Source organism: Gymnoscopelus microlampas, assembly GCF_963454915.1.
Source record: "Gymnoscopelus microlampas genome assembly, chromosome: 6".
In the NCBI taxonomy this organism is placed as follows: Eukaryota; Metazoa; Chordata; class Actinopteri; order Myctophiformes; family Myctophidae; genus Gymnoscopelus; species Gymnoscopelus microlampas.
Window position 1 is genome coordinate 37079825 of NC_139943.1, and position 26712 is coordinate 37106536.

At 42.3% G+C, this 26712-nt stretch overlaps 1 protein-coding gene across 1 annotated transcript; it reads left to right on the forward strand.

Moving 5' to 3' along the window:
- The first annotated feature begins 5603 nt into the window (after positions 1-5603).
- plekhg7 (pleckstrin homology domain containing, family G (with RhoGef domain) member 7) lies at positions 5604-26698 on the forward strand. The gene is made up of 17 exons (XM_084058999.1): positions 5604-5707; positions 6779-7579; positions 8631-8659; positions 12821-12936; positions 13186-13226; positions 15123-15224; positions 16218-16367; positions 16592-16687; positions 17460-17552; positions 19011-19124; positions 19640-19814; positions 22454-22569; positions 23090-23177; positions 23301-23380; positions 23695-23848; positions 24964-25061; positions 25835-26698. Exons 2-17 carry the CDS (start codon positions 6926-6928, stop codon positions 25943-25945), a joined length of 2217 nt encoding a protein of 738 aa, XP_083915125.1. The 5' UTR covers positions 5604-5707; positions 6779-6925; the 3' UTR covers positions 25946-26698.
- The last annotated feature ends 14 nt before the right edge of the window (positions 26699-26712 follow it).

A 26712-nucleotide genomic window follows, 5' to 3' on the forward strand; every position in this document is an offset into this window, starting at 1 on the left:
TGACATCAGTGACGGGACGTATGATGGTGCTTCACTTTCACCCATTTTACCAGACTTTTACCAAACCACTGGTTTTATCAGCAAGTGCATGGATCACATAGTTCCAAAAAAGACAGTTCGGAACTAATCAGAAACCGTGGATCAACAGCGGAGTATGTGTACAACTACATGAACGGGACGCTGGTTTCAGATCTGGCAACATGGAAACGCGCAATGCAACGTATGCAGCCCTAAAGAGCGCCACCAGGAAGGTGAAAAAGGCCTACACCGCAAAGATGGAAGACCAATTCAATAGTGGCGACATCAGGGGCACGTGGCAGGCGGTACACGCCTTGACAGACGGCAAAGCAAAAATCAGAAGTGAAGTGAACCCGCCTGCCTCCCTCCCAGAGACCCCAACAAACTGAACACCTACTACGGCCGGTTCGAGACCAGCTCCAACTGCGGCAGCCAAGCTTGGCCATCAGCAGCACCATTAGAGGAGACCAGTCCTCTAACCATCTCGGAGGACGACGTGCACACAGCCTTCACACGGGTCAACATCCAGAAGGCTGCGGGACCTGATGGGATTCCAGGCCGGGTCCTTAAAGCATGTGCAGACCAGCTGGCGGGTGTTTTTGCTGATATCTTCAACCTCTCCCTCTCCCAGGCTGTGGTCCCTGCAGGGTACAAAATGTCAACCAATGTGCCCATTCCCAAAAAGGCCAAAGTGACATGCCTGAATGACTGGAGACCTGTCGCTCTCACCCTGATAGTCAACAAATGCTTTGAGAAGCATGGAGCAGATGTATTAATACATCTGCTCCATGCTAAATGGTAAATGGTGCATTTATATATTCTATCAGAAGCGCTTTACATTGATTGTGCCATTAACCCATTCACACACACATTCATACACCGATGGCGGAGGAAACCATGCAAGGCACCAACCTGCTCATCAGGAGCAATTAGGGGTTCAGCGTCTTGCTCAAGGACACTTCGACACTAACTCTAGGGGAGCGCCCCAGCCCAGGATCGAACTGGGAACCTTGCGGTTTTCCAGTTCACTCTACCCGGCCACTCTACCCGGCCACTCTACCCCTGAGCCACTGCCGACTGATGCTACCTGCCTCGCTGGATGGTTCTCCACACCATGGATCTCCACACCGTCCTCTCGCACGTGGACAACAAGCCGCTGAAGGACAAATACGTACGTATGCTGTTCATAGACTACAGCTCAGCATTCAACACCATTGTCCCAGCAAAACTTGACACAAAGCTCCGAGAACTAGGGCTACACCCAAGCATGTGCGACTGGATACAAGACTTCCTGTCCAACCGACATCAGGTGGTGAGAATGGGCAGCATCACATCTGAACCCCTGACCCTCAATACTGGAGCACCCCAGGGATGTGTGCTGAGCCCTCTCCTCTACTCCCTGTAGTGTACACGTATGACTGCGCAGCCACACATGACTCCAACACCATTATAAAGTATGCGGACGACACAACAGTGATACTGTAGGTCGAATCGTCAACAATGACGAGTCTATAGAGATGAGATCAACTCACAGGCATTTGGTGCCGGGAGAACAACCTCGCCGCCTGAAGAAGTTCAGAGTATAGGACAAGGACACCGGACTGATTGGCCAGTGGTCAACGCGCTGTGATTGGCCAGTAGTCACTTTGAATGGCAGCGTGCCTCCTCTAAAATGGCGGCCGCGATACAGGTCGCTCCAACGAACTGCAGAGGCCAATGAGGTATAGGTTTCTATATCTATGGTGTTACGGCCTGGTATGGAAACTGTACTGCCTTTGCTCTTCCTTGGACCAACCTGTGGATTATACCAGGGACAAGTGACTTGGATTTAAAAAAAAAAAAATTGTTAAAAGGTTAAAGTACTATATTCCGATAATAATCATTGCGGCAGAGCTTTTGTTCGGTCACAGGGGTCTCTCCAGCTCTTTAGTAAACAGAATATATGTCCATGTTCAGGTAGGTGACAAGCTTTAAGCCAATCAGGAGAGAGTACTGAAAATGCATTTTCTGTTTAATAAAGAGTTGGAGAGACATGGAGGCTCCTTTTACTGAACAAACACTAGCAATGAGTACTATCAGAATATAGAGCTATTTAACACTTATTTTAACAAAAGTGAATCACTTACCCTACCTTTAACTAACGTCCATAAGTATATCATGCACAGTATACATCTGCTGCTATGCCTCACGCACCATTATATTTTATCTCAGGTACCATGTGTAAATATGTAGATAACTTGTTTTTTTGTTCTCTTGTTTGATCTCCTTTCCCCCTTGACCCCCAACACATTTCACCCACCTTTTTACTTCTGTAAACCTGTGATGTGACAATAAAGCTGATTCTGATTTTGACCTATCACGCACACATTCACAAACCATGCAATGCACCAACCTACTCATCGCGTAGATGTACCTTCAGATTCCAAGACGGCCGCTCTACATCCTGAGCACCACTGCATCCTGCTGATGGAAACATTGAAAAACCTTTTGAATAAAGATAAAGCTGTAATTTATTATTTATTTAGTCCATTAATTTATGGACATCAACACATAGACGTTCCATATATATACTGCTATGCAGCACAAACTTTACACGTAGCTCGGCCAATCAGTTAAAGGACGACTTCACCCATTTTCAACCATATCTTCATATAATTGGTCCTCACTAATGCTCATAATAATATGGTACCATTTTTGTCTACCCCATCATTCTGTAGGAGGGCTGTGGACAGTTCAGAAACCTGCCTACCAGTGACATCATCGATGGGGAATCCAAGCTAATAGAAACTGTAGTCATTACAAACCCTATTTCATTGTATTTGAGATTGAAGCTAAGCAGTACATTCAATTCAAAAGATTACATTTATGACTAAAGCTGCAAGAACTGTCCTTTTGTGTTCACTCTTTAATGTTTTCTGCTAGTAGCCTAAATCCCCCTGGCTCTGATGTTTTATTGATGTATTAATAACTTCTTTGTTTGTGTTTGTTTTGTTTTGTGTAGTATTGTACGTCATGATTATTATAAATAAAGTTTTGTGAAAAAACGAACAAACTGTAGGCTTTCTATTCCTGGAAAGTTAATATGTATTAATCTCATCATCAAGGAGAATGTGACTGCTGCGCAACTGGGTATAGCACCTTTAAGATAGATGCTATAAAGTAGCATCATAGTTCTCAAATTTGTGTCTTTTTTGTCATCTTTGAATTGTTTGATTGAGACTGAATGATCAGCTGATTGATGTGTACTCACTAGTTTATAACTTTTACAATAACACATATGAGGGCCGCTGTAATATAAATTCCCAGGCTGATTCTTGTTTCAAATCTGCCCCTGAATAGAGTAGGTGTCAGTAGGCCCAATTCTCAAGAGGGCCATCCTGACCTTGGGGACCATGCATGGGCCTGTCTGGGCCCAGCATACAAGGCTGTTGTCTTCAACAAGGGCCCGGGGTCCTCAGAGTTACTACAGGGGGCTGTAGTAAAACAAATGTACATTAACATTACCCACCAGAACCCTAGCATCCGTATTCTGGCCTATTCTGGGGGGAACATTTTCCGAAAATAGCAGATCTACAAGCTCGTAGATCTGCTATTTTCGGCAACAAGAGATTTTGTCTAGAGGGGGGAAAAAAGAGTACACCAAGTACAGAGCCAACTGTCAAGTTTACTAAGTATAGAGGGTTTAGTGGTTAAATATCTTGACACAACACTGATGATAGTGCTGTCAAACAAGTCTATGAAGCTGTAGAGGGGGTCCCTGCTTTGTCTCTCTCGTTGAAGACCGCCTGCACTAAGGGATTCCAGCTCTGGCTATCTGAAAGAAGGCTTAAGAGGCAGGCACACTGCCTGCTATATGAATATAATATATGACTGCAGTTCAACTGCATTGTCACTTTTGCTGTACAAGCTCCCAATCTCTGACCTATACCACCATCTAGTGCCCACATGCGACAGCTGAGATACAAAAACGTATGGTAGAGTATTTTAATAGAGTATAACTGTCAAGTACATCCAGTAGCGTATGGTGGGTTCTAACGTGGACCGGGCCAGATTCTTAAACCCCCCTCGCGGGCCGGCGGGGGGGGGGGGGGGGAGGCTCGCGCAACGATGGTTTGACGGGGAAACCGGTTTTTAATGGCCACCCATTAACAATCCGGCCGAATGCAAATAAGCCCGATTTGAAAACAAAGGCGAATTTCTGTGGTTGGCTACAACAGAATGGGTGATGGGGTGCTAATGTTGTTATGTTGATTTTTTTTTTTTTTTCCCTGGGGGAGCAGAGTTTTCCAGACCGGGCCATGGCCCCATTGGCCTCTATGACGATACGCCCTTGAGTACATCTAGTGGTTAGTGTTAGTTAGTCTCCCTACCCACATGAAATTTCGACCCCGGTGCGTGTGTGTCGCATAGGTACAGTAATAGTATTTGTGTGCGTCACGTGCCGTTCATAAGCCATCTTGGCCGTAGTTCGGACATTAGCTGCAATTGCTTTGCTTTGTCGGGAGAGGGAGACAACTAACAAAGAAACCGAGGCGTAGATTGCCTTAGGACCTATTGTGACGCGAGGTTTGTGCCGGTGGACCACAAAGTACTCACTGTACTGATTCCCTGGCGGTGAGATGGCAGTGGGGGAGGGAGGCTAGGCTACACACCCTCCAAAGAATAGTATTATAGCCTATTATTTAGTACAAAGTATACGTATGTATAGTATTCAAAAATGCAGAGGTGAATTAAAGGTTAGTTAGTTAAAGGTAGGGTACGTGATTTTCTTCGGTCAAAATACGAGTTAAATAGCAGCTCTGTATTCAGATAGTACTAATTGCTATCTAGTGTTTGTTCAATAACAGGAATCTCCATCTCTCTCCAGCTATTTTATCAAACAGAAAATGCATTTTCAGGTCTGGATACCAATTTTATCCAATCAGGATAGGATACAGATTAAACAATAGAAATTGGAAATGATGACACAAATAAATTAGCAGACAAAACTGGAACTGGAACTGGAACACTACAAACATGAAGCTGATAATGGGTTCTCTCTCCTGATTGGATGAAATGTTGTCACCTACTTTATTAAAGAGCTGGGGTCAATAAAAATATTTGAATAATAATTAAAGAGCTGGAGTCTGGAGAGACAAGGAGACCTGTGACTGAACAAACATGATTACTATCAGAATATATATTCTGATAGTATTTTTTTTTTAATAATTTACTAATTTATAACTAACCCAAAAAATATCACTTACCCTACCTTTAATGTAGAGGTAAGTAGTTAATGCAACCAGCAGTGGTGTAAAGTAACTAAGTACATTTATTCAACTGTACATAAGTATGCTATTATACAAGGATTTTTATACATTGCATCCATTTTCAACGACATTCTGCATAATGAGTACTTTCTACTGTTGGAGAGAAAGAGAGTAGGCTACTATGTTACAGTATTGATACTTTTACTTGAGTACCACTGTTAAGTTATTGCAACTTGCATGTATATGAGGTTTAAATCGGGCCACCAGGCCAGGCGCAGGACCAACATCTGTCAAGTTCTATTTGTCAAGCGACACCGTCGTACCACGGCCTGTAGAGTCACACTGACGTGACAGAGTCCAGCCTAGTCGTCGCTCCAGAAGCACAAAGTGAATGATCCGATCCACTGTGAACATCATGGGAGCAGACGCGACACACAGCTGTAAGTACTTTCCGATTAATTTGTCACACGTAGGCCATGTCGCGTTTCCTCCTTAAGAGTGATATCAATGTTTTTACGTGCGAGTTATTACGTATTTATGTTTTTAAGGTCGTAATAATAACTCTTTCACCTTCTTTGGCTACCTCGTGGAGTGTGTGCGGAGTTCGGTAATAGTTTATAAGTCCGCGCGTCTATATAACAATAAAACAATCCTTTATTTTCCTTTAGCTTTATGTCTCTTGTTTGTACGTGATATCTGTTCTTTTGGTCATAACACGCTGTCAACATTAGGGTCACAAACATGGTGTCCAGCAGCAGTCAGCAGAGACAACAGACAGTGAAACTTGAAACAGGTGTATGGTCGCTGCTGCTGCTGGTCCCTTCTCTTTGTTTCCCACGCCAGACACACTTTGAATGCTTACCATTTGGGCAGTGGTGGAAGAAGTACTCTCATGTTTTACTTAAGTAAAAGTAGCAATACGTGCAATGTAGAAATACTCTGTTACAAGTAAAAGTCCCGGTGTTCAAAATGTACTTGAGTAAAAGTACAAAAGTATAGGTGTCAAAATGTGTACTTAAAGTACCAAAAGTAAAAGTACTCATTATGCAGTATGTCCCATTTCACAAGTTCGTTATATATAAAAATCTTTTGAAAATAGTTAAAGTACAATATTTGCCTCTGAGATACAAGTATTGAATTGTAAATACTGAAGAAAGTAAAACAACAAAAACAAAATTGTACTTAAGTACAGTATTTGAGTACATGTACTTACTTATTTTACACCACTGATGGATGCTAATACATGCTTTTCCTCAGTCGAGAAAAGATGTTACAGAGAGACCATGTTAAAGTGCTGTCTTCTTGTGTGCTGATAAGCATCGTTTTTAGTTTGTTTTCCAGATCCACTGACTGCTGACCTAGAATAATCTCTCTATTAGGCTGTACAGCGCATCATGTTACAGTGCCATTGTCTAAACCCTGAACAAATGTTTGGGTTAGGGGTTGAGGGTGATTAACATTGCCTATACATTACAGGCGACTGGATTAACGCATTCTTTTTTCCCCCCCAGGAACTCGAAAGTTGAATAGTGTGAAAACTCTGGAATTCAACTGGATTATCATCTGACTTCACCTCACTTTGGGCCAAGAAACAGGATCATTATTTAGACCACACATTTTCAGATCCTGGCCCGGTCTACAATGCCTTTTAGATCAACATGTCTACTTTGAAGCAGGTTATCCTGAGTGATAAAGACCAAGACGTGGAAAATAACTTAGACTGGAGTTCCATTGAATGGCTAGTAAATGGTGTTGTCAGTGCAGGTGTGGCGACTGCACAGACACAAACAGACCAGCGGTCCACAGACCACAAGCAGACTCAGACAAGCAACCCAGTTATAATGCACATAGATTTGGCACGGACACACTCCAAGCGGAGGCACACATCCCTGGTGGATGTTGACAGCTTGGTTGCGCCACTGTTACAATTTGACCGCCAGGCACCGGGCCGCATCTCCACATCTCCAACCTTGAGAAGGATGAGGAGCACCCGACGCCCACAGATGGATTTCCGGGACCCTGTCAAGATGGAGAGCACGCAGGAGGAGCCCGGCGCTGGCGACTTGCCGACTCTCACAGGTCCCTTATCCCCAGCACACAGGCACAAGTCTCCACTTCCACCAAGCCCCCTGTCTGTGTCTGATGGAGAAATCCATCATGTTAAACACCATAATTCATCATCAGGCAGACAGAGAAGCAGATCACATAGATCAAAGACTTTTGACAATGGCATCGCTTCCACGAGACCAGCATCTCTGTGTGTGCTTCAGAGTGTTGGGAAAGATTTTGAGTTTCCTGACGGTGCCGTTCAGGTGAGCTTTTACTAATTGAGTCATTGATCAAAATATTTTTTCAATGCAGCATTATGACTGAACAATGCATGTGGCCCAATTCCCTTTTTAATCACTTGATCCTTGATTCCCTAGTTGTTACTCAATCCTCTTGGAAATATCACCCCCATTTCATACCTGTCATCCTGTAATTTATCCATTTGTAACTGAGAGCGTACAAATATAACCAAATGGACTCATTAAACTAACACTCAGGATTTTACATGTAAATGTTTTTTGTTTTTTTCAAAAATAGCAGATCTTCAAACTCACAATGCATCGCGATGCGACGTGCTGTGAGCCTGTAGGGCTCAAGTGGTTAATTGAATTACCAGTACATGTCCCTCTCTTTCTACCTTACCTCCTGTGGTGGTCATTCACAATGCATGCTTTTGACAGCAAATGAATCAGCAGTTACATGCACTGACAGCTCTGACCAACCCCACAGTCTAGAGGGCCCTGGGAAGGCTCCTACCCGGGGCCCCTATTCGCCGCAGTCAGCAGTCACCCAATAATGGAGGGGTCAGTGAGCGATGGAGAAAGATAATGGGGAGACCTATTCATCGGCTCGCGGTATTCAGTCGGGCACATTCTCAATAGAGCCCCGACATTCTCCTCAGATATCAGAGGCTTTTGAATGCAAGTGACCACTTTAAACACCGATTCAAATTTGAATGTCTTTGAAAGTGATATAGTGGCATGGCTAGTTGTAGTGGGGCCCATAGCACTGTATAATGCTTAGTGTACAGTATAGCATCCTTTCAGAGCAGAGAGCAATGTAAAAATAGTTTCAGTGAGACAAGTAGGGCTGACTACTCTGACGGAACCTTTTTTATTTTCAAGGTTTACAGTGCTAGGTCTATACAGTCTATGTCTCAGCACACTGTTTTAACGCTTATGTGTTCATTCTGTATGTATTATTATGTATGGCGTGTGTCAATTTATGTCTGAAAGCGCAAAAGCGGCTAACGATCAACAACATTTTTTTGCAGTGTTAACATTCGCTAACGTCCTGTTTTACTTCATCTTTCAGGAGAACAATCATTGTCCCGATCCCGAAAGGTATGTACTCCAAATCAACCTGTGTCCTCTTGACTGAGCTGCAAAACACCAGGGTTAGGCCTCCAATTACGACATTGTGCCGGAATACATTTGCATATCACGCAGACAGTAAAATTATTCTGATAACTGATAAGCTCTGGGCATTTGCCATCACAATGGGGAACATAATTTGTTTGCCATGTATTTCCGAGCCAGTTCTATTTTGCACGATCAACCGCCTTCCTGTTCCGTCTCAAATTCATTAACGAAAAAGGTGTTTGTACCGACACATCTAAAAGGACTAAAACCCTCAGTGCCAATCCATCCATTTGTAACTCTGAGAGGGTACAAAACCAAATGAATGAAAAAAAATGGAATAATTTCCATAAGTAAATCATTAAAAAGTTTAAGAAATAGTGAATATAGCAAATCTACAAGCTCACAACGCATCGCTTCACGCCACGTTGTGAGCTTGTAGATTTGCTATTTGGGTTGCGGGCAATCGTCTAATTTCTCTTTTGGGTCTTGAGCTAAAAAGTTTGGGAACCACTGCGTTAGTGCACTCTCAGAGTTGAATTAACAGAGGTCTTTACCGTGCAGAGGTCCTGTACATGATGTGCACTTATGAGTGACGATGATTGGACCTGGAGCCCAGGGAGGCCCATTGTGCATTCTTTGTGTCACGTCTTTGTTAACAAGGGCATAAGCTCGCTGGGTCGAGTTATGAGAGTCCCATGGTTATGTGTGGACTAGACAAACCCTCATTAAGAGTGTTTTCCCCTACTGCCACCCTCCTAATGGGGTTCTGGGCTCTTCCCCTCACGGGATAATTAGGCAGCTATTGTCCCTGTAATTACACCCGGGCACTGTGCCCCTTCTAGTCACCAGAACCAACAAGCCATTGGTCAGGACAGTTTTTGTTTTTGGGCATCATCATTTCTCTTGTGTGTGAACAAAGCGCCTATTTTTTGCGTGCGCCACTTGTGGCAGAAGGGACTACAGAGAGAGCATTCTGTGGTCACAAAGTAACAGGATGGCATTGTGAGGGTACCAGGGAAACCATCAGCAATTAAGCAGTGACCTGGTTTGGGGTGATCCTTGTGTGTTTTCTTACGACCAATGCCAGATTTTTGGGTCCGATGCCGATCCTGAGTTTGGAGAGTCGCAGCCCCCCGATGCAAAAAGAGCTAAATTCTAATCAATTTGAAAAACTTTTGATAAAAGATTTTATTTGAGAACATTTAACTAGCTACTAGCATATAAAAAAAGAAAGAAAAAAACACTAACTTTGATAGATATTACATTTAAATCAATTGTATTAGTGGAGTTAATTTAAGATACACAAACTAAACATTTCATTTTATCACTTAAAAAAAACGACAACACAGATTTTTGAGAAATTACCAATTTATTGGCCAAACCGATATATCAGTCTGGCTAGAGCCAGACTGATATATCGGTTTGGCCAATAAATCATCAGCCACTTCTCATCCTCTGTGTGCAAAATGCTCTTTTGCTGGGACTCACAGTGCCACTTTTGACTGCTTACATATACATCGATCAGAGAGTTGGATCAGTTTACTAGAGGGAACGCAGCCCGGGAGTGAGAGCAAAGAACAGGCGGTGCATTCAGAGCCCAACAAAAGTCTCCTGGAGGGGGGGAAAAACAGTACTGGGTTACAACAGTTATCCATGAGACTTACCTAACATTGAGGTGTACATATTGGCCCTCCAGCCATGTGCTATATGCACTTTGTTTAGTCAATGCATTGTTGATTTACACAAGGCGAGATGGTGGTTATGCAAGCAAAGCATTATGGATGGTAAATACAGTATTTAGAAAAGCCATTATGTACTGTTGAACATGCAGGTGATCCAGAATAGGCCTCCTCTTATAGAGGAAGCTAACTTAATTTTAGTCTTTTGAGACATATTCACACACAATGGTAGATGCAACATCATAAACCATCATGCTTCCCCTACTGCTTCTGTTCCTGTTAGTTTTAATTGTTATCGTAAACACTGTAACCAACACATCTTCCTTATGACCTGCCATCATGCTCTCCTCGTAACTGTTGCTATGCAAATATAAGTCTCATTTAGTGTCATTACAATTGTCGTATGGCAATGAATTATTGGCATCAAATGTATTTTATCTCTTTAGATTTCTTTACAATATTACTGCAATAATAGTGAATATAGTACACACTACACAGTAAAATCCATTTGTAACTATTGAGAATGTACAAATGGAAACAAATGGACCCTTATGGGTCTATTTGTTGCCATTGCCACAGACTATCAAAGTTAAATTTACACAAAGTATTTTTGTCTAGGTAATCTGACTCAGTTCCAGAATTGAACCTACAGTATACTGTGGTCAAAACCAGCCTGGCAGGTTACCTTTTGCCTCATTTCTGAAGTCAGTTGTTGGTTCTGGTTTAAGACTTACAGTGAACTTGAACACCTAATCATAATATGGCTTCATGGCTTGATATTGAAGTATCTGTCACTGTATTATTACAGCATCTTTATTATTGTAAGGAGTACAGAACAAACATTCAATACATAATAATAACACATCAAGGGGTGGATACTAGGCATAATTGATTTCATTATTGGATAACATTCATCAGAGCCCATAACATTTTGATTCTGACATACAGTATGTGGATGTGCATATTTCTGTGAACAGCAATCCCCCAATAACAACAGCACAAGGACATGGAATCATTTGCTGTCTGTCTGAGCTCTGCCTGAGGCTAAAAGGCAGGCCTGTGTTTTTCCGGTCTTGGCAAAGCTTTGGTTACTAACTCCAAAAGGAGGCCAGGAGAATTCTAACCATGATACTGTCAGCTCATCTCTTGCAGTATAGAAGAGAGAAATGTGCTGATCAATTAGTCTCTTATCTTTCTGCACATTACCAAGACAGAAGACACATAATAGTTATCCAGAACGAAGGGGGGTTGCACCGTGCCCCAAGCCAGTGCCTTCATTCTACTTGACATACGTAATACCGGTAGTTGTCCTTTAGAATGTATGCTATGCTATACATTTGCATGTAAATTAAAGTGCAGTTGAAACCAGGTGAAAGTGTAAGAATGAAAATTATGTTAAAGTTAAGTTAAAAGATATGGCCTGAAGTGCAAGTATTTATTTTTCTACTGTTTTGACCTTTAAAACCATAGTTGTGTACTATCTAAAGGAGTGTGGGGAAAGCCTTCCTCGTGTATCTTTTTTAAGACATGTTGAGAAAGCTTAGAGGGAGGGCAAGTGTGGATGGCTGACTGGTGGGATTGGATCTAAAATGAGCAGGAGAATGTATGGTTCCTAGAGTTAAGCAACCCAACCACCACACCATCTTCCTCTAATCATTGTTGTCTCCGCCAGGCCGAAAGGCACGGCCGAGACTATGTTTTGCACCCTGTCCGTCAGTCCGTCTGTGAACAGCTAATCTCCGGCACTGTTGGCTTGATCGCAGCGAAACAGTGCACACACACTCCCTGGATGCCAATTCAGAACCTCTGCCCCAAATTTTTCACATGGGCCTGTTATAGCACCACCAGGGGGCCGCTTTTTGCAAAACACATTTTTTGACAGTACTCCTACAGATTGTCTCCAAACATCACGCAAATCGGTACACAGTTTCTCTATAGTTATTAAACGAAACTCTACGAAACATATTTTTCATATTCCATCCTGATTGGCTAAGAATGGCTTCCAAAGATAGCAGGAGTGCTCTGTTTTGAACAAAATGCCTCAACTCATCACATTTGCAATACGTTGCAGAACAAATGCCACCCTTTCAACATTGCCCTAACATAGCGCCACCAGGAGGCCGATTTTTGCAAAACATTTTTTTATATTACTCCTACAAATGTTGTCCAAACATCACGCAAATCGGTACATATTATCTCTTTAGTCAAGTGATCAAGACGGATCCGTCCGATCTTTCACATTCCAGCCTGAATGGCGAATTCCGAACATTGCTGGCCCACACTAACCTACCTCACCTGGCGGAGACCTGTGCTCCGAGGAGCACTTTTTCTAGTTTTGGTTTAAACTGCACATATTTGACATGATCTTAAGAGGCACCCTGAGGCATTTTCCATTCTGTTGGCTTGTTGTCATTACTGTCAGTTTGGATGTTCTATTCTATTCACTACATATCTCTATTCATAGGCTTCAGGAGAGGAGACGGAGTTCTGTGGTGGTCAGCTTACCAGGATTGGATTCACCAGGGGATCTATTTGTATCCAATGGGGTAGCTGACATGTTGAATGATTCCAACATCTCAGGTACATCTGAATTTAAAGTTTCATGATATCTCTAATTAAAAAATGCAAATGACTGTAAAATGCCCAAATGACAAAAAAACATGTACCTACTGTAAGTTGTGTCCACCCTTGGCTACAGTTTCAACCCCAACACACTATTTTGTTTGTTTTGCTTTCTAATCCCGTCTGTTCTACTGCAGATTTTCTCAGCCGCGCTTTGGCAGTTTTGTTGTTTTCTTCTCACCCCATGCCTTGTTATAATTTTAACAGATACCAAGAAGTCAAAGTGGCCTTTTTCGAGGCGTAGCACGGTATGTGTTTTATTTGATTGTTTGTAACATTGGTGTACTTTAGAGTGTCATCATTGGGGCATGTTTTGAAATACTGGTCTGATTAGAGAGTACCTTTTTCTTTTGTCGTTATGCCAATTAATTCCTCCCCACACACATTTCTGTGTTGTCACTGCTGTTGTATCTTACTCACTTGCCAATAAGGAGCCCCCACCGGGAGGACGTAGAGCCTACGTCCTACTCCTCCCGCCCAACACTCCGTGCTGACAGGTGCCGCCCCAGCCCGTAGGAGTACGTGCAATGACTAATATCACCCTCCCCGCCTCTCCCTCCCCCGAACATGGGCCAATTGTGTTTGCATAGATGCCCGACAAAGCCGGTTGCACCGTGGTGGATTCGACCCCACAACCTCTGTGGTGGTGGGCAGGGACTTTACCATTGCGCCACCCGAGAGTACCTTGTTCACTGACCTCATTTCTCAAAGCAGATTAATGGTTGTCCCCTTCACTTTGCCTTGCAGCTTTGAAACTGTAGTAATACTCCATGCAACCAGACACAGAATGTTGGACACACACACACACACACACACACACACACACACACACACACACACACACACACACACACACACACACACACACACACACACACACACACACACACACACACACACACACACACACACACACACACTCTCACACTCACGGCATACATAAACGTGATGACCATACATATATCGGCTGGCTTAGTGTTGTCCAGACAGAATTTCCACATAGTTGCATAAATGTGGTAACATTATTAGTCGTAAGCGTCTTGGGTCATTCAGTGTGATAAGGTTTAGGACGCTGGTCTGTGAGGGGAGTTCTGGCATTGTCTAGACACTTTGGGCTATGTTCGTGCAGTATGGCTGGTGTTATGACGGTTGTCAATGTGATACTTTTACCTAGAAATGTCTTCGGCAACCTTACTAGTTTCATGTCATAAATCAAACGCCCTCTAAATCCTAACCTAAGAAAATCTATTTTTTATTAAAAAAATAGATATACATAGCAACATCTAAAACCGGTTTTAAAGGTATAACAACGTATAGGCTTTACCGGTATTAATGGGATAAACCAACTTATGTTGTCCTCTGCTACCAAGTCAAGACCAGGCCAAGATTTTCCTCCTATCCTTTTTTTTTGGGTAATGTTTTCTGGAGCGACAGTAGACATAGTTCATAGTTTGTTATAGTTTGTGGGAGAGGGGGGGGGGGGTGCCTATTTTGTGCAATAACCTGGCCAATGCTCGGTACCAAAACCTGAAGACACTCACGTTGCACTGGCAACGCTGAGCAAGTTGATAACTTGCTGCGTTTATTGCTTGTTAATCCTACTATAATTCTACAAAGCTCTGTAGTGGTGGTGTAGTGGTGGTGAGGCCAAAATTGGTTCTGCCCGGTTCTCCTCAGTGGCTGGAGCAGTTGATCTGAATTTGAATTTGCACACAGCCATTGACCATTACCATGTGCACGGAACAGCGAAGCCAGTTTTTCGATTTCACCAAATCTCAGCTGTTTATTAGCGTTTTTGTGTAAGCGTTTTTGTGTAAAAGAATGTCGCCATGGTTACGGTTGCCCAGCTGTGGGATGACCCCGCAAGCTATGGGACGAACTGCCTCCCGGGTTGCCAGATCATGTGCACGTATCCCCCCACGGGTATGGACTAGTACAGTATAACTAACACAACTACGGTGGCTGGAGGTTGTCTCCATGCTCTTCTACTGAGAAATGTAGACCCTGTGTTCTGTGTAGGAACACAATTGCTTGAGGTATTGCCTGAAGCTCATCTCCTGCCCAAGTGGGCATTGCGTTTTAGCTCTTAAATGTGTTTTCTTTCTCACATGTACCTACATCTCATCTATTTTTCCACTGCACAGACTAAAGGGAAAACACCCACTAGCACGGCATCAGATGTTGAAAAATATCTTTCAACAGCACCGATCAGAGACTGGAGAGAGACACACTTTCAGAAGTATAAGGTAAATGAATAAGTATTGCCAACTGAAAATATGATTGGCCATGCTGTCGTCTTTGTAAATCATGGTAGATGCAGTAGTTACCAGCAATCTACTGCAATTGACCATCAATCATTATCCATGTTTGAACTATATCCACGTTTTCAGTCTCAAACATAATTTAATGAATAACACCTCTGTTAGAGGGATATTTCACTTTCAAACATGTTTTGGGTCATTTTACGTCTACTCAGGCTTTTGTGTATCACCCCCAGTTTTTAAGTTGCTTGATTCAGTATTTTAGATGTAGATATTTTATATACATTCTAACTATGATAGAATCATCGAAAAAACACCCATCCTTGGTTCTGCTGACTGATATTGTCCTTCTAATGTGTGAGGGGAGCTGTTTTTTTTTATTACTTTTTTCATTTATTTTTTGAAATTCTCGGGGGAAAATTATCAAAAAAAATATATAAATGAATAATAATAATAATTTGAAAAGATCACTGCCTCCTCACGTCAGTATCAGTCACCAGAACCAAGGACGGGTGTTTTCGATGAATCTATCATGGTTAAAATTGAGTTCGAAGTTACAATGGGTTTGTATAGGAAGGGGGCGTGTCTGATAAAAATGAATATCAAATGTCTAAATACTGAATAAAGCAACTTAAAGTCTGGGGTGCTCACAAAAGCCTGAGCAGATGTTAAAATGACCCCAAACAATGTTTGAAAGTGAAATATCCCTTTAACATTGACTATTTAACCACTTAAACACTAGGCTAGCGTCCCTATTCTGGGGGCGAACATTCAGCAAAAATGGCAGATCTACAGGCCACAACACTTTGCATTTGCAATGCGTTGTGAGATTCTAGATTTGTTGTTGAGGTGAAAAAAGGATCATACTTAGTATAGTGCCCTGGGGGACAAGTGTTCTTATTTCTTTCTGCTCTATTTGTCTTTTACTTGGTTTGTTTGTGTTCCCGCCCATCCATTGATCTGTTTGTCTGTCGCTAGGACTGGACACTGGCTGACTTCCTGCGAGACCAGTCCTCCCAGTATGAAACGGACTCTGAACCCCAGGACTACAAGAGACAGGAGGCTGTGTGGGAACTGTTAACCAGCGAGTGTGTTTACTTCCTGGATCAGTTGATGGTTCTCAAGGAGGTGACTGACTCTAACTAAAGCTGCCACACACACACACACACACACACACACACACACACACACACACACACACACACACACACACACACACACACCTGCTGCCTTGGGTTGATTATTAGATAAAAAGTACAGATAAAAGTCTCTTTTTGTTTTGTTTCCACCCCTTGACAATAGAAAGTAACATTAAATGGAAGTACAATGCATTATTCCTTTTGGGCTTTCAGGTGTTTCTGACTACACTGACCAACCTGCAGGTGAGAAACTGTCTTACGGATGTGGACTCCTGGAGGCTGTTTGCTAATCTCAACGAGCTCTGTCTGGTGAGCCCTGACTCAAATGCAGACACTGTCCACTGAGAGATGACAAAATAAAAGGCTACATGGCGTGGGTCTGTAGAGCCTAGTAAAGACCAAGATTCGCAACAAAACGAAACCGAAAATGTCAAATTTGTCGTAAGGCGGTGTCCTGTGCCGAAAATAGTATCCTATGTTTTCAATGGGAGTGCCACATATTTACGCTGGAAACCAGCAGCATGATGAGGCGCTTAGTGTCTATTCTGCACTGCATGTTCATGCCTGGTGTTTTTATCTGGTCGCAGAGAGTAGGAATATTTTCTACGTTTTTGGAAGAGCACCTTGGGTTTTCAGCTGGGGGGAAAAACACTTTAGACCAAATCGGTGGACACACAGCCTTAGAGGTGTAGTTACAAAAAGACATATTAAGACACAAATATTAATATCCGTCTTACTTTTGGAAACCCTGTGTAGCAACAATAATAAATAATCTTAAATACAGATTTCTAACTGCAGTGGTCATATCTTATGGCGCAATTAACAGCAGAAATAACAGTTTAGTAGAGTAGTAACACTCTACCATCATTACAATATTGTAATAAATGCCACTATCATATAACAACTATGTCTTGGGTTCATGTCAAACTGAACAGCTATCTTTTTTCATGTCTCCGTGTAATGTGGACTCTGTTCCTCTCTGTCATTTACAGTACAGTAATCATTAGACTGCCACTAACCTGACGGCAGGGTATGTGTGTTAAAGAGCCGGTGTTGATGTCATACTTGTGTTCTGTTACAGGTGAGCTTTGGCTTCCTGAACAACCTCCTACATGTCATCAAAGGCACTTTGGAGGGTGGCGGACCCACCTTGCTGGAGGAGCAGCTGAGCAAGGCATGTTATAGCTACACGCACGCACGCACGCGTACGTGCGTGCGTGCGTTACTATACTTGTGGGGGCATCAGTATTTTAGGATGCAGATTTTATGAATGCCATTTTAATTTATTCTTTTTGCCATTTTTAACCCCAACCCTAAAGCAGAAAATAGTTGATCGGCTATTTCCGGTGTACAACACAGGCATGCAACTAAGTAGGTATAAATCAGGCATTATTCTAACCCCAACCCCTAAACCTAGCCTCTAAATGCCTAATCCTAACTCCAACCCAAATTTAACCATAAAACGACCATTTTTCTTGTGTGGACCAGCAAAATCGTCCTCACTATTTCTCAAATTCTACTGTAATTGTGGGGACATTTGGCTCTCACGAGTATAGTAATAGACGCACACGCACACGCACACACACACACACACACACACACACACACACACACACACACACACACACACACACACACACACACACACACACACACACACACACACACACACTATTGTGTGGCTATTTTGTATGCACTCATACAACGTCCAACAGCCCCCCACCAAAAAAGTTGTTTTTAAAAATAAAATCAAAGGTTATGAACTCGACACCGCTGTATGCATAACACAACCGCAGTATCGCGGTTATTGCCCCCAGCCCTAGATCAGTAAATATTCAGTAAAGGAATACTGGTTCAAATGACCATATCGGACCAAATCATGTCTAACAATAAGTATGTTCTTAGATTAGATTGGGGCCTCAGAAATAAAAATCTTATCAAATAGGGTAATTGGGGGTCCTTGAAATACCTGATGTCAGTTGACCAAAAGGTACTTTAATAAATTGTTCTGTAAGTGAACACAGTGTGTGGGATTAGGCCTACTCCTTTTTTCAACATTGTGAGCTTCTATGTACATTATCTACTGTATGTATCTGTCCTAGCTTCAATTGTAGCTAGCACTCTGTCCTAGCTACGATGGTAGCTAGCGCTTTGTCCTAGCTACAATGATAGTCTGAAAGTGTTTTGTGCTGTGGGAATTTTTGGCGATTAATTAACACAATAAAATACACCATTTCAGTAAACTGGCAAATGATGTACCACATGCAAGCGGGGTCGAAGGAAATTAGATATAATATGTATACTTTATTTGTTAACCGTCCCTCAGGGGTCAGTTCTGGGCCCCCTGCTTTTTCCCTCTACACCAAATCTCTTCACCGAAAATAACCAATCCGATGTGCTACTTTTGCCAAATGTTTGCCCCCAGAATAGGGACGCTACGGTTCATGTGGTTAATAGTTCTAGTGATGATAGCACTAATATAACAATTGAAAAACTGCATTTTATTTTAAACCAGAAACTGCACATTTATATCCAGAAAGCCAATATGGTCCTCTGTTAGCTTTTGTTGCCTTATTTTGTTGTTACCTGGCGTGCATTAATTATTATTATTATTGTTCCTCTCTGCCTGCAGGCTTTCCACGAGAGCGTATGCTACTGTCTGCAGAAGTATTGCCTCAACTACTCCACGGCTCTGGTTTATCTGGACAGCCTCAAAGCCAGAGAGGACTTTGGCTCTTATGTGAAGGTACATGGCGACGACTCCCTGCACAGGTTATTTTGCGTCAGTGAATCAGGGCACGGCAAGGCCCGCGGTGCACCTTGACAACCAGGCAGGCAGCGCGGGGGCCAAGAATGAAGAGAGAACACACAGTGACGCTGCTCCGTAAACAACCATGACCTGTTCACGGTCACTAAAGGCTCACCAGGGTTGGAATGTGACAAGTTGTCTCTGCATTGTGTAACTTTCCCTCTCAACCCAGTTCCTCACTCCATTGTTGTTGTTTTTTTTTTCTTTGTTCCTGGAGATCATTTTTCTGTTCCACATTCCCCTTCCTCTACTTCCATTTCCCCTCCCCCCTTCTCTCCATCGCGTCTTAACAAGTGCTCCCTTTTCACCCCCACCGCCCTGACCTTTTTTTTTCTTCTCTCTTCTCCCTCCTCTTTCTCTCTCCCTGACCCTGCTCTCCTTTAACCTCTCCCCACTCTCTCTCTGTGGGGTTATCCCTCTGTCTCTCTATTAACCCCCCCTCGCTCTCTCAGTGGTGTGAAAGGAACGAGCAGTGTCGGAGGCTGCAGCTGCGTGACCTGTTGGTGGCGCCGTTGCAAAGGCTGACTCGCTACCCGCTCCTGCTGAGGAACATTGGGAAGAGGTGCAGGACGGAGGAAGAGACCAGCGGTCTGCAGGTCATAGCGGAGCAGGTGGACACGTCCATATGTGAGCATCATATTCTTCTTACTAGGCCTGTCACAATTATTACATAATCGCCTAATCACAATTATTTGAGATAATTGCAATTATTTTCCATAATCGTCATAATCGTTTCCATGTTGATATAGGTTCATACATTTTGAGAAGAAAAATCTAAAATAGAGGAAACGCAGATCTACAAGCTCACAATGTGAATTTCCACTATTTTGTAACACATTTTGAGTATAAAATATAAAATATGGTGTATTTTGGCCATAGCACATTATTTATTTTGATTATTGGTATCGGTCATTGTCAGTCATTTCTTTGTGCATTTCTTTTTTTTTTGTAATAACTGCCCCATGCAACTCTCGTTTACAAGGCCTAAAAGCCACACAATTAAATCGTTAATCGCAATCATTTGTATGACAACCTATCGACAAGTAAAATGTGATAATCGTGACAGCCCTAATTCTTATTCGCCTCGGCATCAGTGAATATCAGGAATCCTCGTAACGCAATGTTAAACTTTGAGTCCAAAGCCTGGACTTGCACCGCGAAAAGACCTTAATAAACCCAAATGTATATTTGTCTTACGAAATTAAATGCATTTTTAAAATTTTAACCTGGATGTGAATGCGCATTATAATTTTCGCGCCTCCATCCATATTTTCATATTGCAACTAGCTCTTCCCATTTAAGCCACAAAGTGCACAGTCACATCATGCTGTTAATGTTTTATCTTTCCTTGATACTGTCTTGGCATGAGAATAGTGTGCTGACTCAGTATGTCATTACTCATTAATGCCTCATCAGAGCATGCTCAATGATACAGAAATAATAAGTACATTGTTGCTCAGCTCGTTTTGATACAGGAATAATAACATTGTTGCTCAGCTCGTTCTATGACTTTTGCGACCCACACACATTCACAAGCAGAACTCCTTTACATTTCAAGCGATGAAAGGAACATTGATAGCATTTGCTTTTATCAGAACCTGTGGGTTACATGGTGGTTAGTGATATGTTTGTCAGGTTTTGGTTTAACAAAACATTGGGCCTTATCTTGGGATGGGAGGCCATTATATAAAGGATTGATAAAGGATTCACTAAGTAAACACGAGCAAGGAGATACCAATTCATGTCTTTTAGAGCTTGCTATCCAAACAGATTGGGCATGCTTTGGCCTGAAGCCAAATGGCCATTTATTCTTCACAACATGTCTGTGCCTGTAGACACGGACTGGTGGTTTACTCTGTAACTAGATTGACGGGAAATAGCCGCTAGAGACACCTCAACGTGATTGTCTCATATTTAATTCAAATAAACCAACCAGTCTGGCTTCACCTTTCTTTGATAACGCGTGTTCCCATAACCATTACATGGGTGTGACACTGAACACGCAATAAGAACACTGCACAGGGAGTTGGTATGACAGGGGAATATTATTGTAACTCTGGCCTCAAAGAACAGGCCAATGTCCTGTGGGCGTGGGGGATATTTACTGGAAAAGGTGTGTGGTTTAATCTCTCACGCCACGGTACCATCACGCCCATGCTGCGCGCACACACACACACACACACACACACACACACACACACACACACACACACACACACACACACACACACACACACACACACACACACACACACACACACACACACACACACACACACACACACACACAAGCTATAAAAAAAAAACTTGGTGAGATGTAATGCTAGACTAGAGCTCTGCTAACCATGCTATAACAGTATCATGCCAAATATATTAGAAAATATTGTTCGTATCAATGTGAGCAGATTATATGACAGCAGTAACTGGGTTAGTCCATCTAAACTAAGTAGTAGGTCTTTTGGCTAAATACCAAATATACAACCTTAGGAACACCTTGTTTAAGCTGACAAATGGGCTTCATAATATGAAGCCCATGTCTGTAATGCATTATAATCTGCTTATAACACTGTAAAAGTATAGTTATAATCACTCACAAATATCACAAATATTTATGCTTTATAACAATAATCTGAACACATTTCAAAGCATTTTATTATGGTGTATCAGGTGAAGTATCATAAATGATGTACAATCACACATTTTGGCCCGCATCATAGTGCATTATAATTGTCATAGTTTATTACATAATGCATTATAATCACTGTTATAATCCATTATAGTGAGAGGGCGCTTGGTGCTACAGGGGTAAAGTTCCTGCCCACCACTGAGGAGACTATAGCCAGATCCCAATTCTCAAATGTGTGCCTCCTTGCCATCTCCGTAGATCAGCTATTTAGAAATTGTTGAAGATGTTTTAAAGCATAAAATAGGGCTTACGTGATTAACCCAACACTTATGTAAAAGACAAAACTTATGCTGTATCATGATATTACAATATAAAAAATCACAGACTATATCTAGTCTCATATAACGGTGTCAATATCATAATAATATATATTATAATACATTAAAGACATAGGCTTTATAGAAAGTGTTCCAGTGTATTTTAAATAACATCTTGAGACATTCTTTTTTCAGACATTTGCTTTTCTATTTTACCTGTTCGTTTGTCTATAAAATAAGCCTAGGACCTACACGACAAAATCGTGATGTTTAATTTAACTGAACATAACACTGTTTTTCACTATCTCACTCTGTGTGTCCAGGCGATTTAGAAGGGAAGGTCAAATGGTTGGATAACTACCAGAAGGTGAAACAACTGAGAGATGCCTTGGTGTGGCTGCCTGTGTGGGAGAGAGACAAGCGCGCCTTCGTTCCCGAGGTCTGTGTTTGTACGCTGTAAAACATTTATCTACTTTAAACCTGCCGTCCCTATTTTGGGCATGTCATTATAGGCAAAAACATAAAAAAATAAATCTACAGATCTACAACCTCACAATGTGTCACTCACATCCTGTTGTGAGCTCGTATATTGGCTGGCTGTACAACAAAGTATATAGAGCTTAAGTGGTTAACATTCAGGATTTTACTGTGTGTGTGTGTGAGCAGGACTTTTACTGACGGTCTGTTTTGTGTGTGTGAGATTGAGGAAGAAAGTCATGTCAACTGATAACAGCATATCAGAATGTGAAATCAAGTAATCGTGTTCATGGCACGAAAAGAGAAAGTTATTTCCTGGTATTCAGCTTTTACTATACTAAGTTATCGCATATTATTTGTAAATTAGGCCCAGTATCAGGGGGCAAATAATTCATATCAATTTATAGGTGTTAAAAATTATTTATTTATTCATTTATGTTGTCTGGGGGATTTTCCATTCCCTTTGATTTTTTTTTTTCCAGAATTTGAAACACCTCCTGAAAGCTGTCACTCTGGAAAACCTCATCTCTCATCGAAGCCTATTGCATGATGGGAAACTGGTGCTCACAGGTGAAACTGATTTAATAGAAATCCAAATAAAAGGCTGTGCAGACATAGCACTGTAGTATATTATTTGAACATGCTTGTTGATCGGAGCATGCTGAAGATCCATGTTTTTCCATTTATTACCAGAAAACGCAAAGCTGATCGACGTGTACGTGTTCCTGTTCGATGAATTCCTCCTTATCACAAAGATAAAGAGAAACAAAAAGGTACATCAAGTCTTTTTCACTTTTTTGGGATCGTGAACTTTCAAAATGTGTAGAAGAGACAGAGGATACACAGTTAAATCTTAATGTGTTATTTCAACTCAGTATACAAATGGAACCGAATAGACACTTACGGTCCTACAACTCAGAGAGTGTACGAATGGAACCAGAAGGACCCTTACTGGCTTGTAACTCTTAAGGATGTTACTGCTTAGTGTTCCCTCAGCAGGCTGTCATTGACCCTCAGCAGGCTGTCATTGATCAAGTCCCTCTATGTTTTCTCACTATTGAACGTCCTCTGTCCACATCTTCTGCAGAAGTCTGTTGGACCAGAACAGAGTCCTATGAGACAGCCACAAAACCTGGAGCTGGATCAGCTGCTGAAGGACGGCAGCACCTTCACAGTTCTGGACCAGCCCATATCAGTGGACCGGCTGCAGCTCAAGAATGTGGATCAGCTCAATGCGTCAGGTAGCTGCCATGATCTCCATCTTTTATTGTTTGGATTACATCATTTCTCTCCCGGCGTGACCGACCGCCACCTTTCTTATTTACTATCAAGGCAACAGTCATGCAGTTTGCACCATTCTAATGCGGCACCTGTGTCCTTTAGGGGGAAAAAGTACCTTTCCCAATTAAAACAGAAGCAACATGGATATTGACCACCATCTGCTTATAGATGAAAACAAACCAATATAATTTTGGACCTGACAAAATTGTTAAAATAATGATTTCACAATCATATTCTTTGGCGGGAACCACACAGACTGCTGTTCAACAATGAGCAGTAGCCTGCGACATCAGTGTCATTACAGACAGACGGCTTACTACAAGAGCAGCAGCCTCCCAGTAAAGTTAAATAAACAGTCATATTGTGTTCCACTGCCGTTTGAATGATTTCCTACAGCGGACGTTTCTTAATAAACCATGGTTTCCTTTTATAAACCGAAAATTACGTACCTGGATTTCATAGAATAGCCTAAAGCGATCTTTTCTCCCTTAATGTACGGCTTTGGTTTTGATGTTAATATTATAGATTCCATGGCAATACAGGCCTACATAATGTTGGCTGCATTTATCCAACACGATAAAGTGTGCGGCTTCTGTTCTGACTTCTGACACAGTGCAATTCAGCCTGTCAATCCCTGGGACAGAGCGCACACAGAAGCGGCACATCAAAGGCAGAGGCACAGCTGAAAAGCGCTTGTTAATTAATTGCTGAGAACTGCCCCTGATGCCTGGTTACATTGAAAAACAAAATCAGTATAACATAACACAGTTGGAAAAGGAAAGAATCACTTCTGTCCTTGACAATCACCAATCCTACAGTTTGCGTTCTGTATACAAATAATTCAATTATAAATGAAATAAAAATGTGTCAATGAAGTTGACTGAAGGCAACAATTTCACCAAATTTGGACGGCAGGTTGAAAGTGGTTAAAATGGGACATAGTATCAGCTGCGTAATTGCCGATATCGATAAAAAATGTAAAATAATGGTCGATGTATCGGCCCATCCGATATTGGTTTGACCCTATTACAGGGATGATGTTTAGAACTAATGTTATTGAACCCTTCCTTTTCAGCATCGGGCCTGCCTCACTCTTTCATAATCATGCATCAGAACCGCTACCAGCAGTGCATAGGTGCATTCATCCTGCAAGCTCCGTCCGAGTCTGTCAAGGTACGCTGTCCCTCTTAAACCAGGAATGTGTGCGTTTGTCAAGCTCCATGATACAGTACGTTTCATAAGACATACTAGCATTTCACATGAATGCAGCTGCAGGCCTACAGTACGTTGGCAGAGCACTGATGAACTTCTGTTGGCATGATCGCATGCCTAGCAGTCTTCTCATGGGAATCAGAAATGATTATACCTTACGTAATATGTGGATCATTTAAAAACCTCTCCCATCTGAACAGGAACCACATGAGGTTAAAATAATGACGTGCGCCTGTCTGTTAGCTTGGAGTGGATTAGTCATGTGGAAGTTCATTGGTAGCTTGGGTGTTACAAAAATCTCCAGTAGGCGAGATAATAATCCTGAGATAGTTCTTCAAATGTCATTTACACGTGGGCAGCGTACAAATGACAAAGATGTTTTAGGTAATGAAGCAAAATTACACTTCATAACTATACCTTTCATGCCAACTTGCCTTTTGTTATTTTTGGAAACCATTCCCTCCCTGGAATGTACCCGCCAATAATATCAACTCTTTGCCACTCACTCTGGGTTGTTTTAAGGCTATTTCAATGTATAACATCTTTGCCCCAGCCAGACATTACAGTCAAATTGTTAGGCATTACAATTACGCACGGTATAAACTATCCAGTATTCCTTTAGTAATGTGTTTCATCACTCAAGCCGTTGACATGCAAAAACCATTAGATTGCACACTGCTGGATAGTATTCCACATGTTCACACCCCCTTGTGCGTGTTTTGTCTTTTATACAGAAAGTGTGGATGTCAAAGATAGAGGGCGCTGTGACAGCACTGCTGAAGCTGGACTGCCAGCAGCCACGACTCAAGAGCTCCTCCCTGTGGCTGGAGTCTTCACAGATATGACTCCTCTGACCCTGGCTTGCACTACTACAGTACACAACCTAAAGGATCTACTGTCAACATGCACTCTAAAAGCCTGGTTTGTGCTTCTTGGCGGTGTGGAAGGCGCTCGTGGTCTCCGTGAACCTCACACCTTTAATAGTTATTGCAATCAGAGCGATTCAAAGAACGGAGTGGACCTCCTGATCACCATAGCAACGAACCCTTCTTCTCAAGTTGTCTTTGCTGTTATTTGTGTAGTCTACTGTTGGTGGCCAGCGGTCAGTGCACCCCCCGTCCATGTAGTTACAAAATATTGAAGGTGCACGACTACACTTTCATGCACCGTGGCACAGGCCGCGATTGCATCGCAAATGCCACTTGGGGGTGACAGAGGCTGAGGAGGTAGAGCGGCAGCCTGGGAACCGGAAGGTCCCAGACTCGATCCCCAGCTCCTCCAGGCTTTGTGTTGAAAGTGTCACTAAGCAAGACACGGAAGTCCCTCTGAGGACCCCTTTGGCTACACACTGCTCCTTATAGTTAGGATGGTGGCTACACATTGCTCCTTATAGTTAGGATGGGTCAAATGCAGAGAAGTAATTATTACCTCACAGGGATCAATACAAATACCCTTTATTTACCCTGTATACTGCACAGGCTGCATGAAGCATGTGTATCAGGCTTAAAGGATCCCTGAAGTCTTGTCATTTACTGTACCCATATAGGATCATTTTGGAAAATGCCTTGACTGGGAAGGGCATTGCTGGGATGGGACAATAAATCTCTGATCG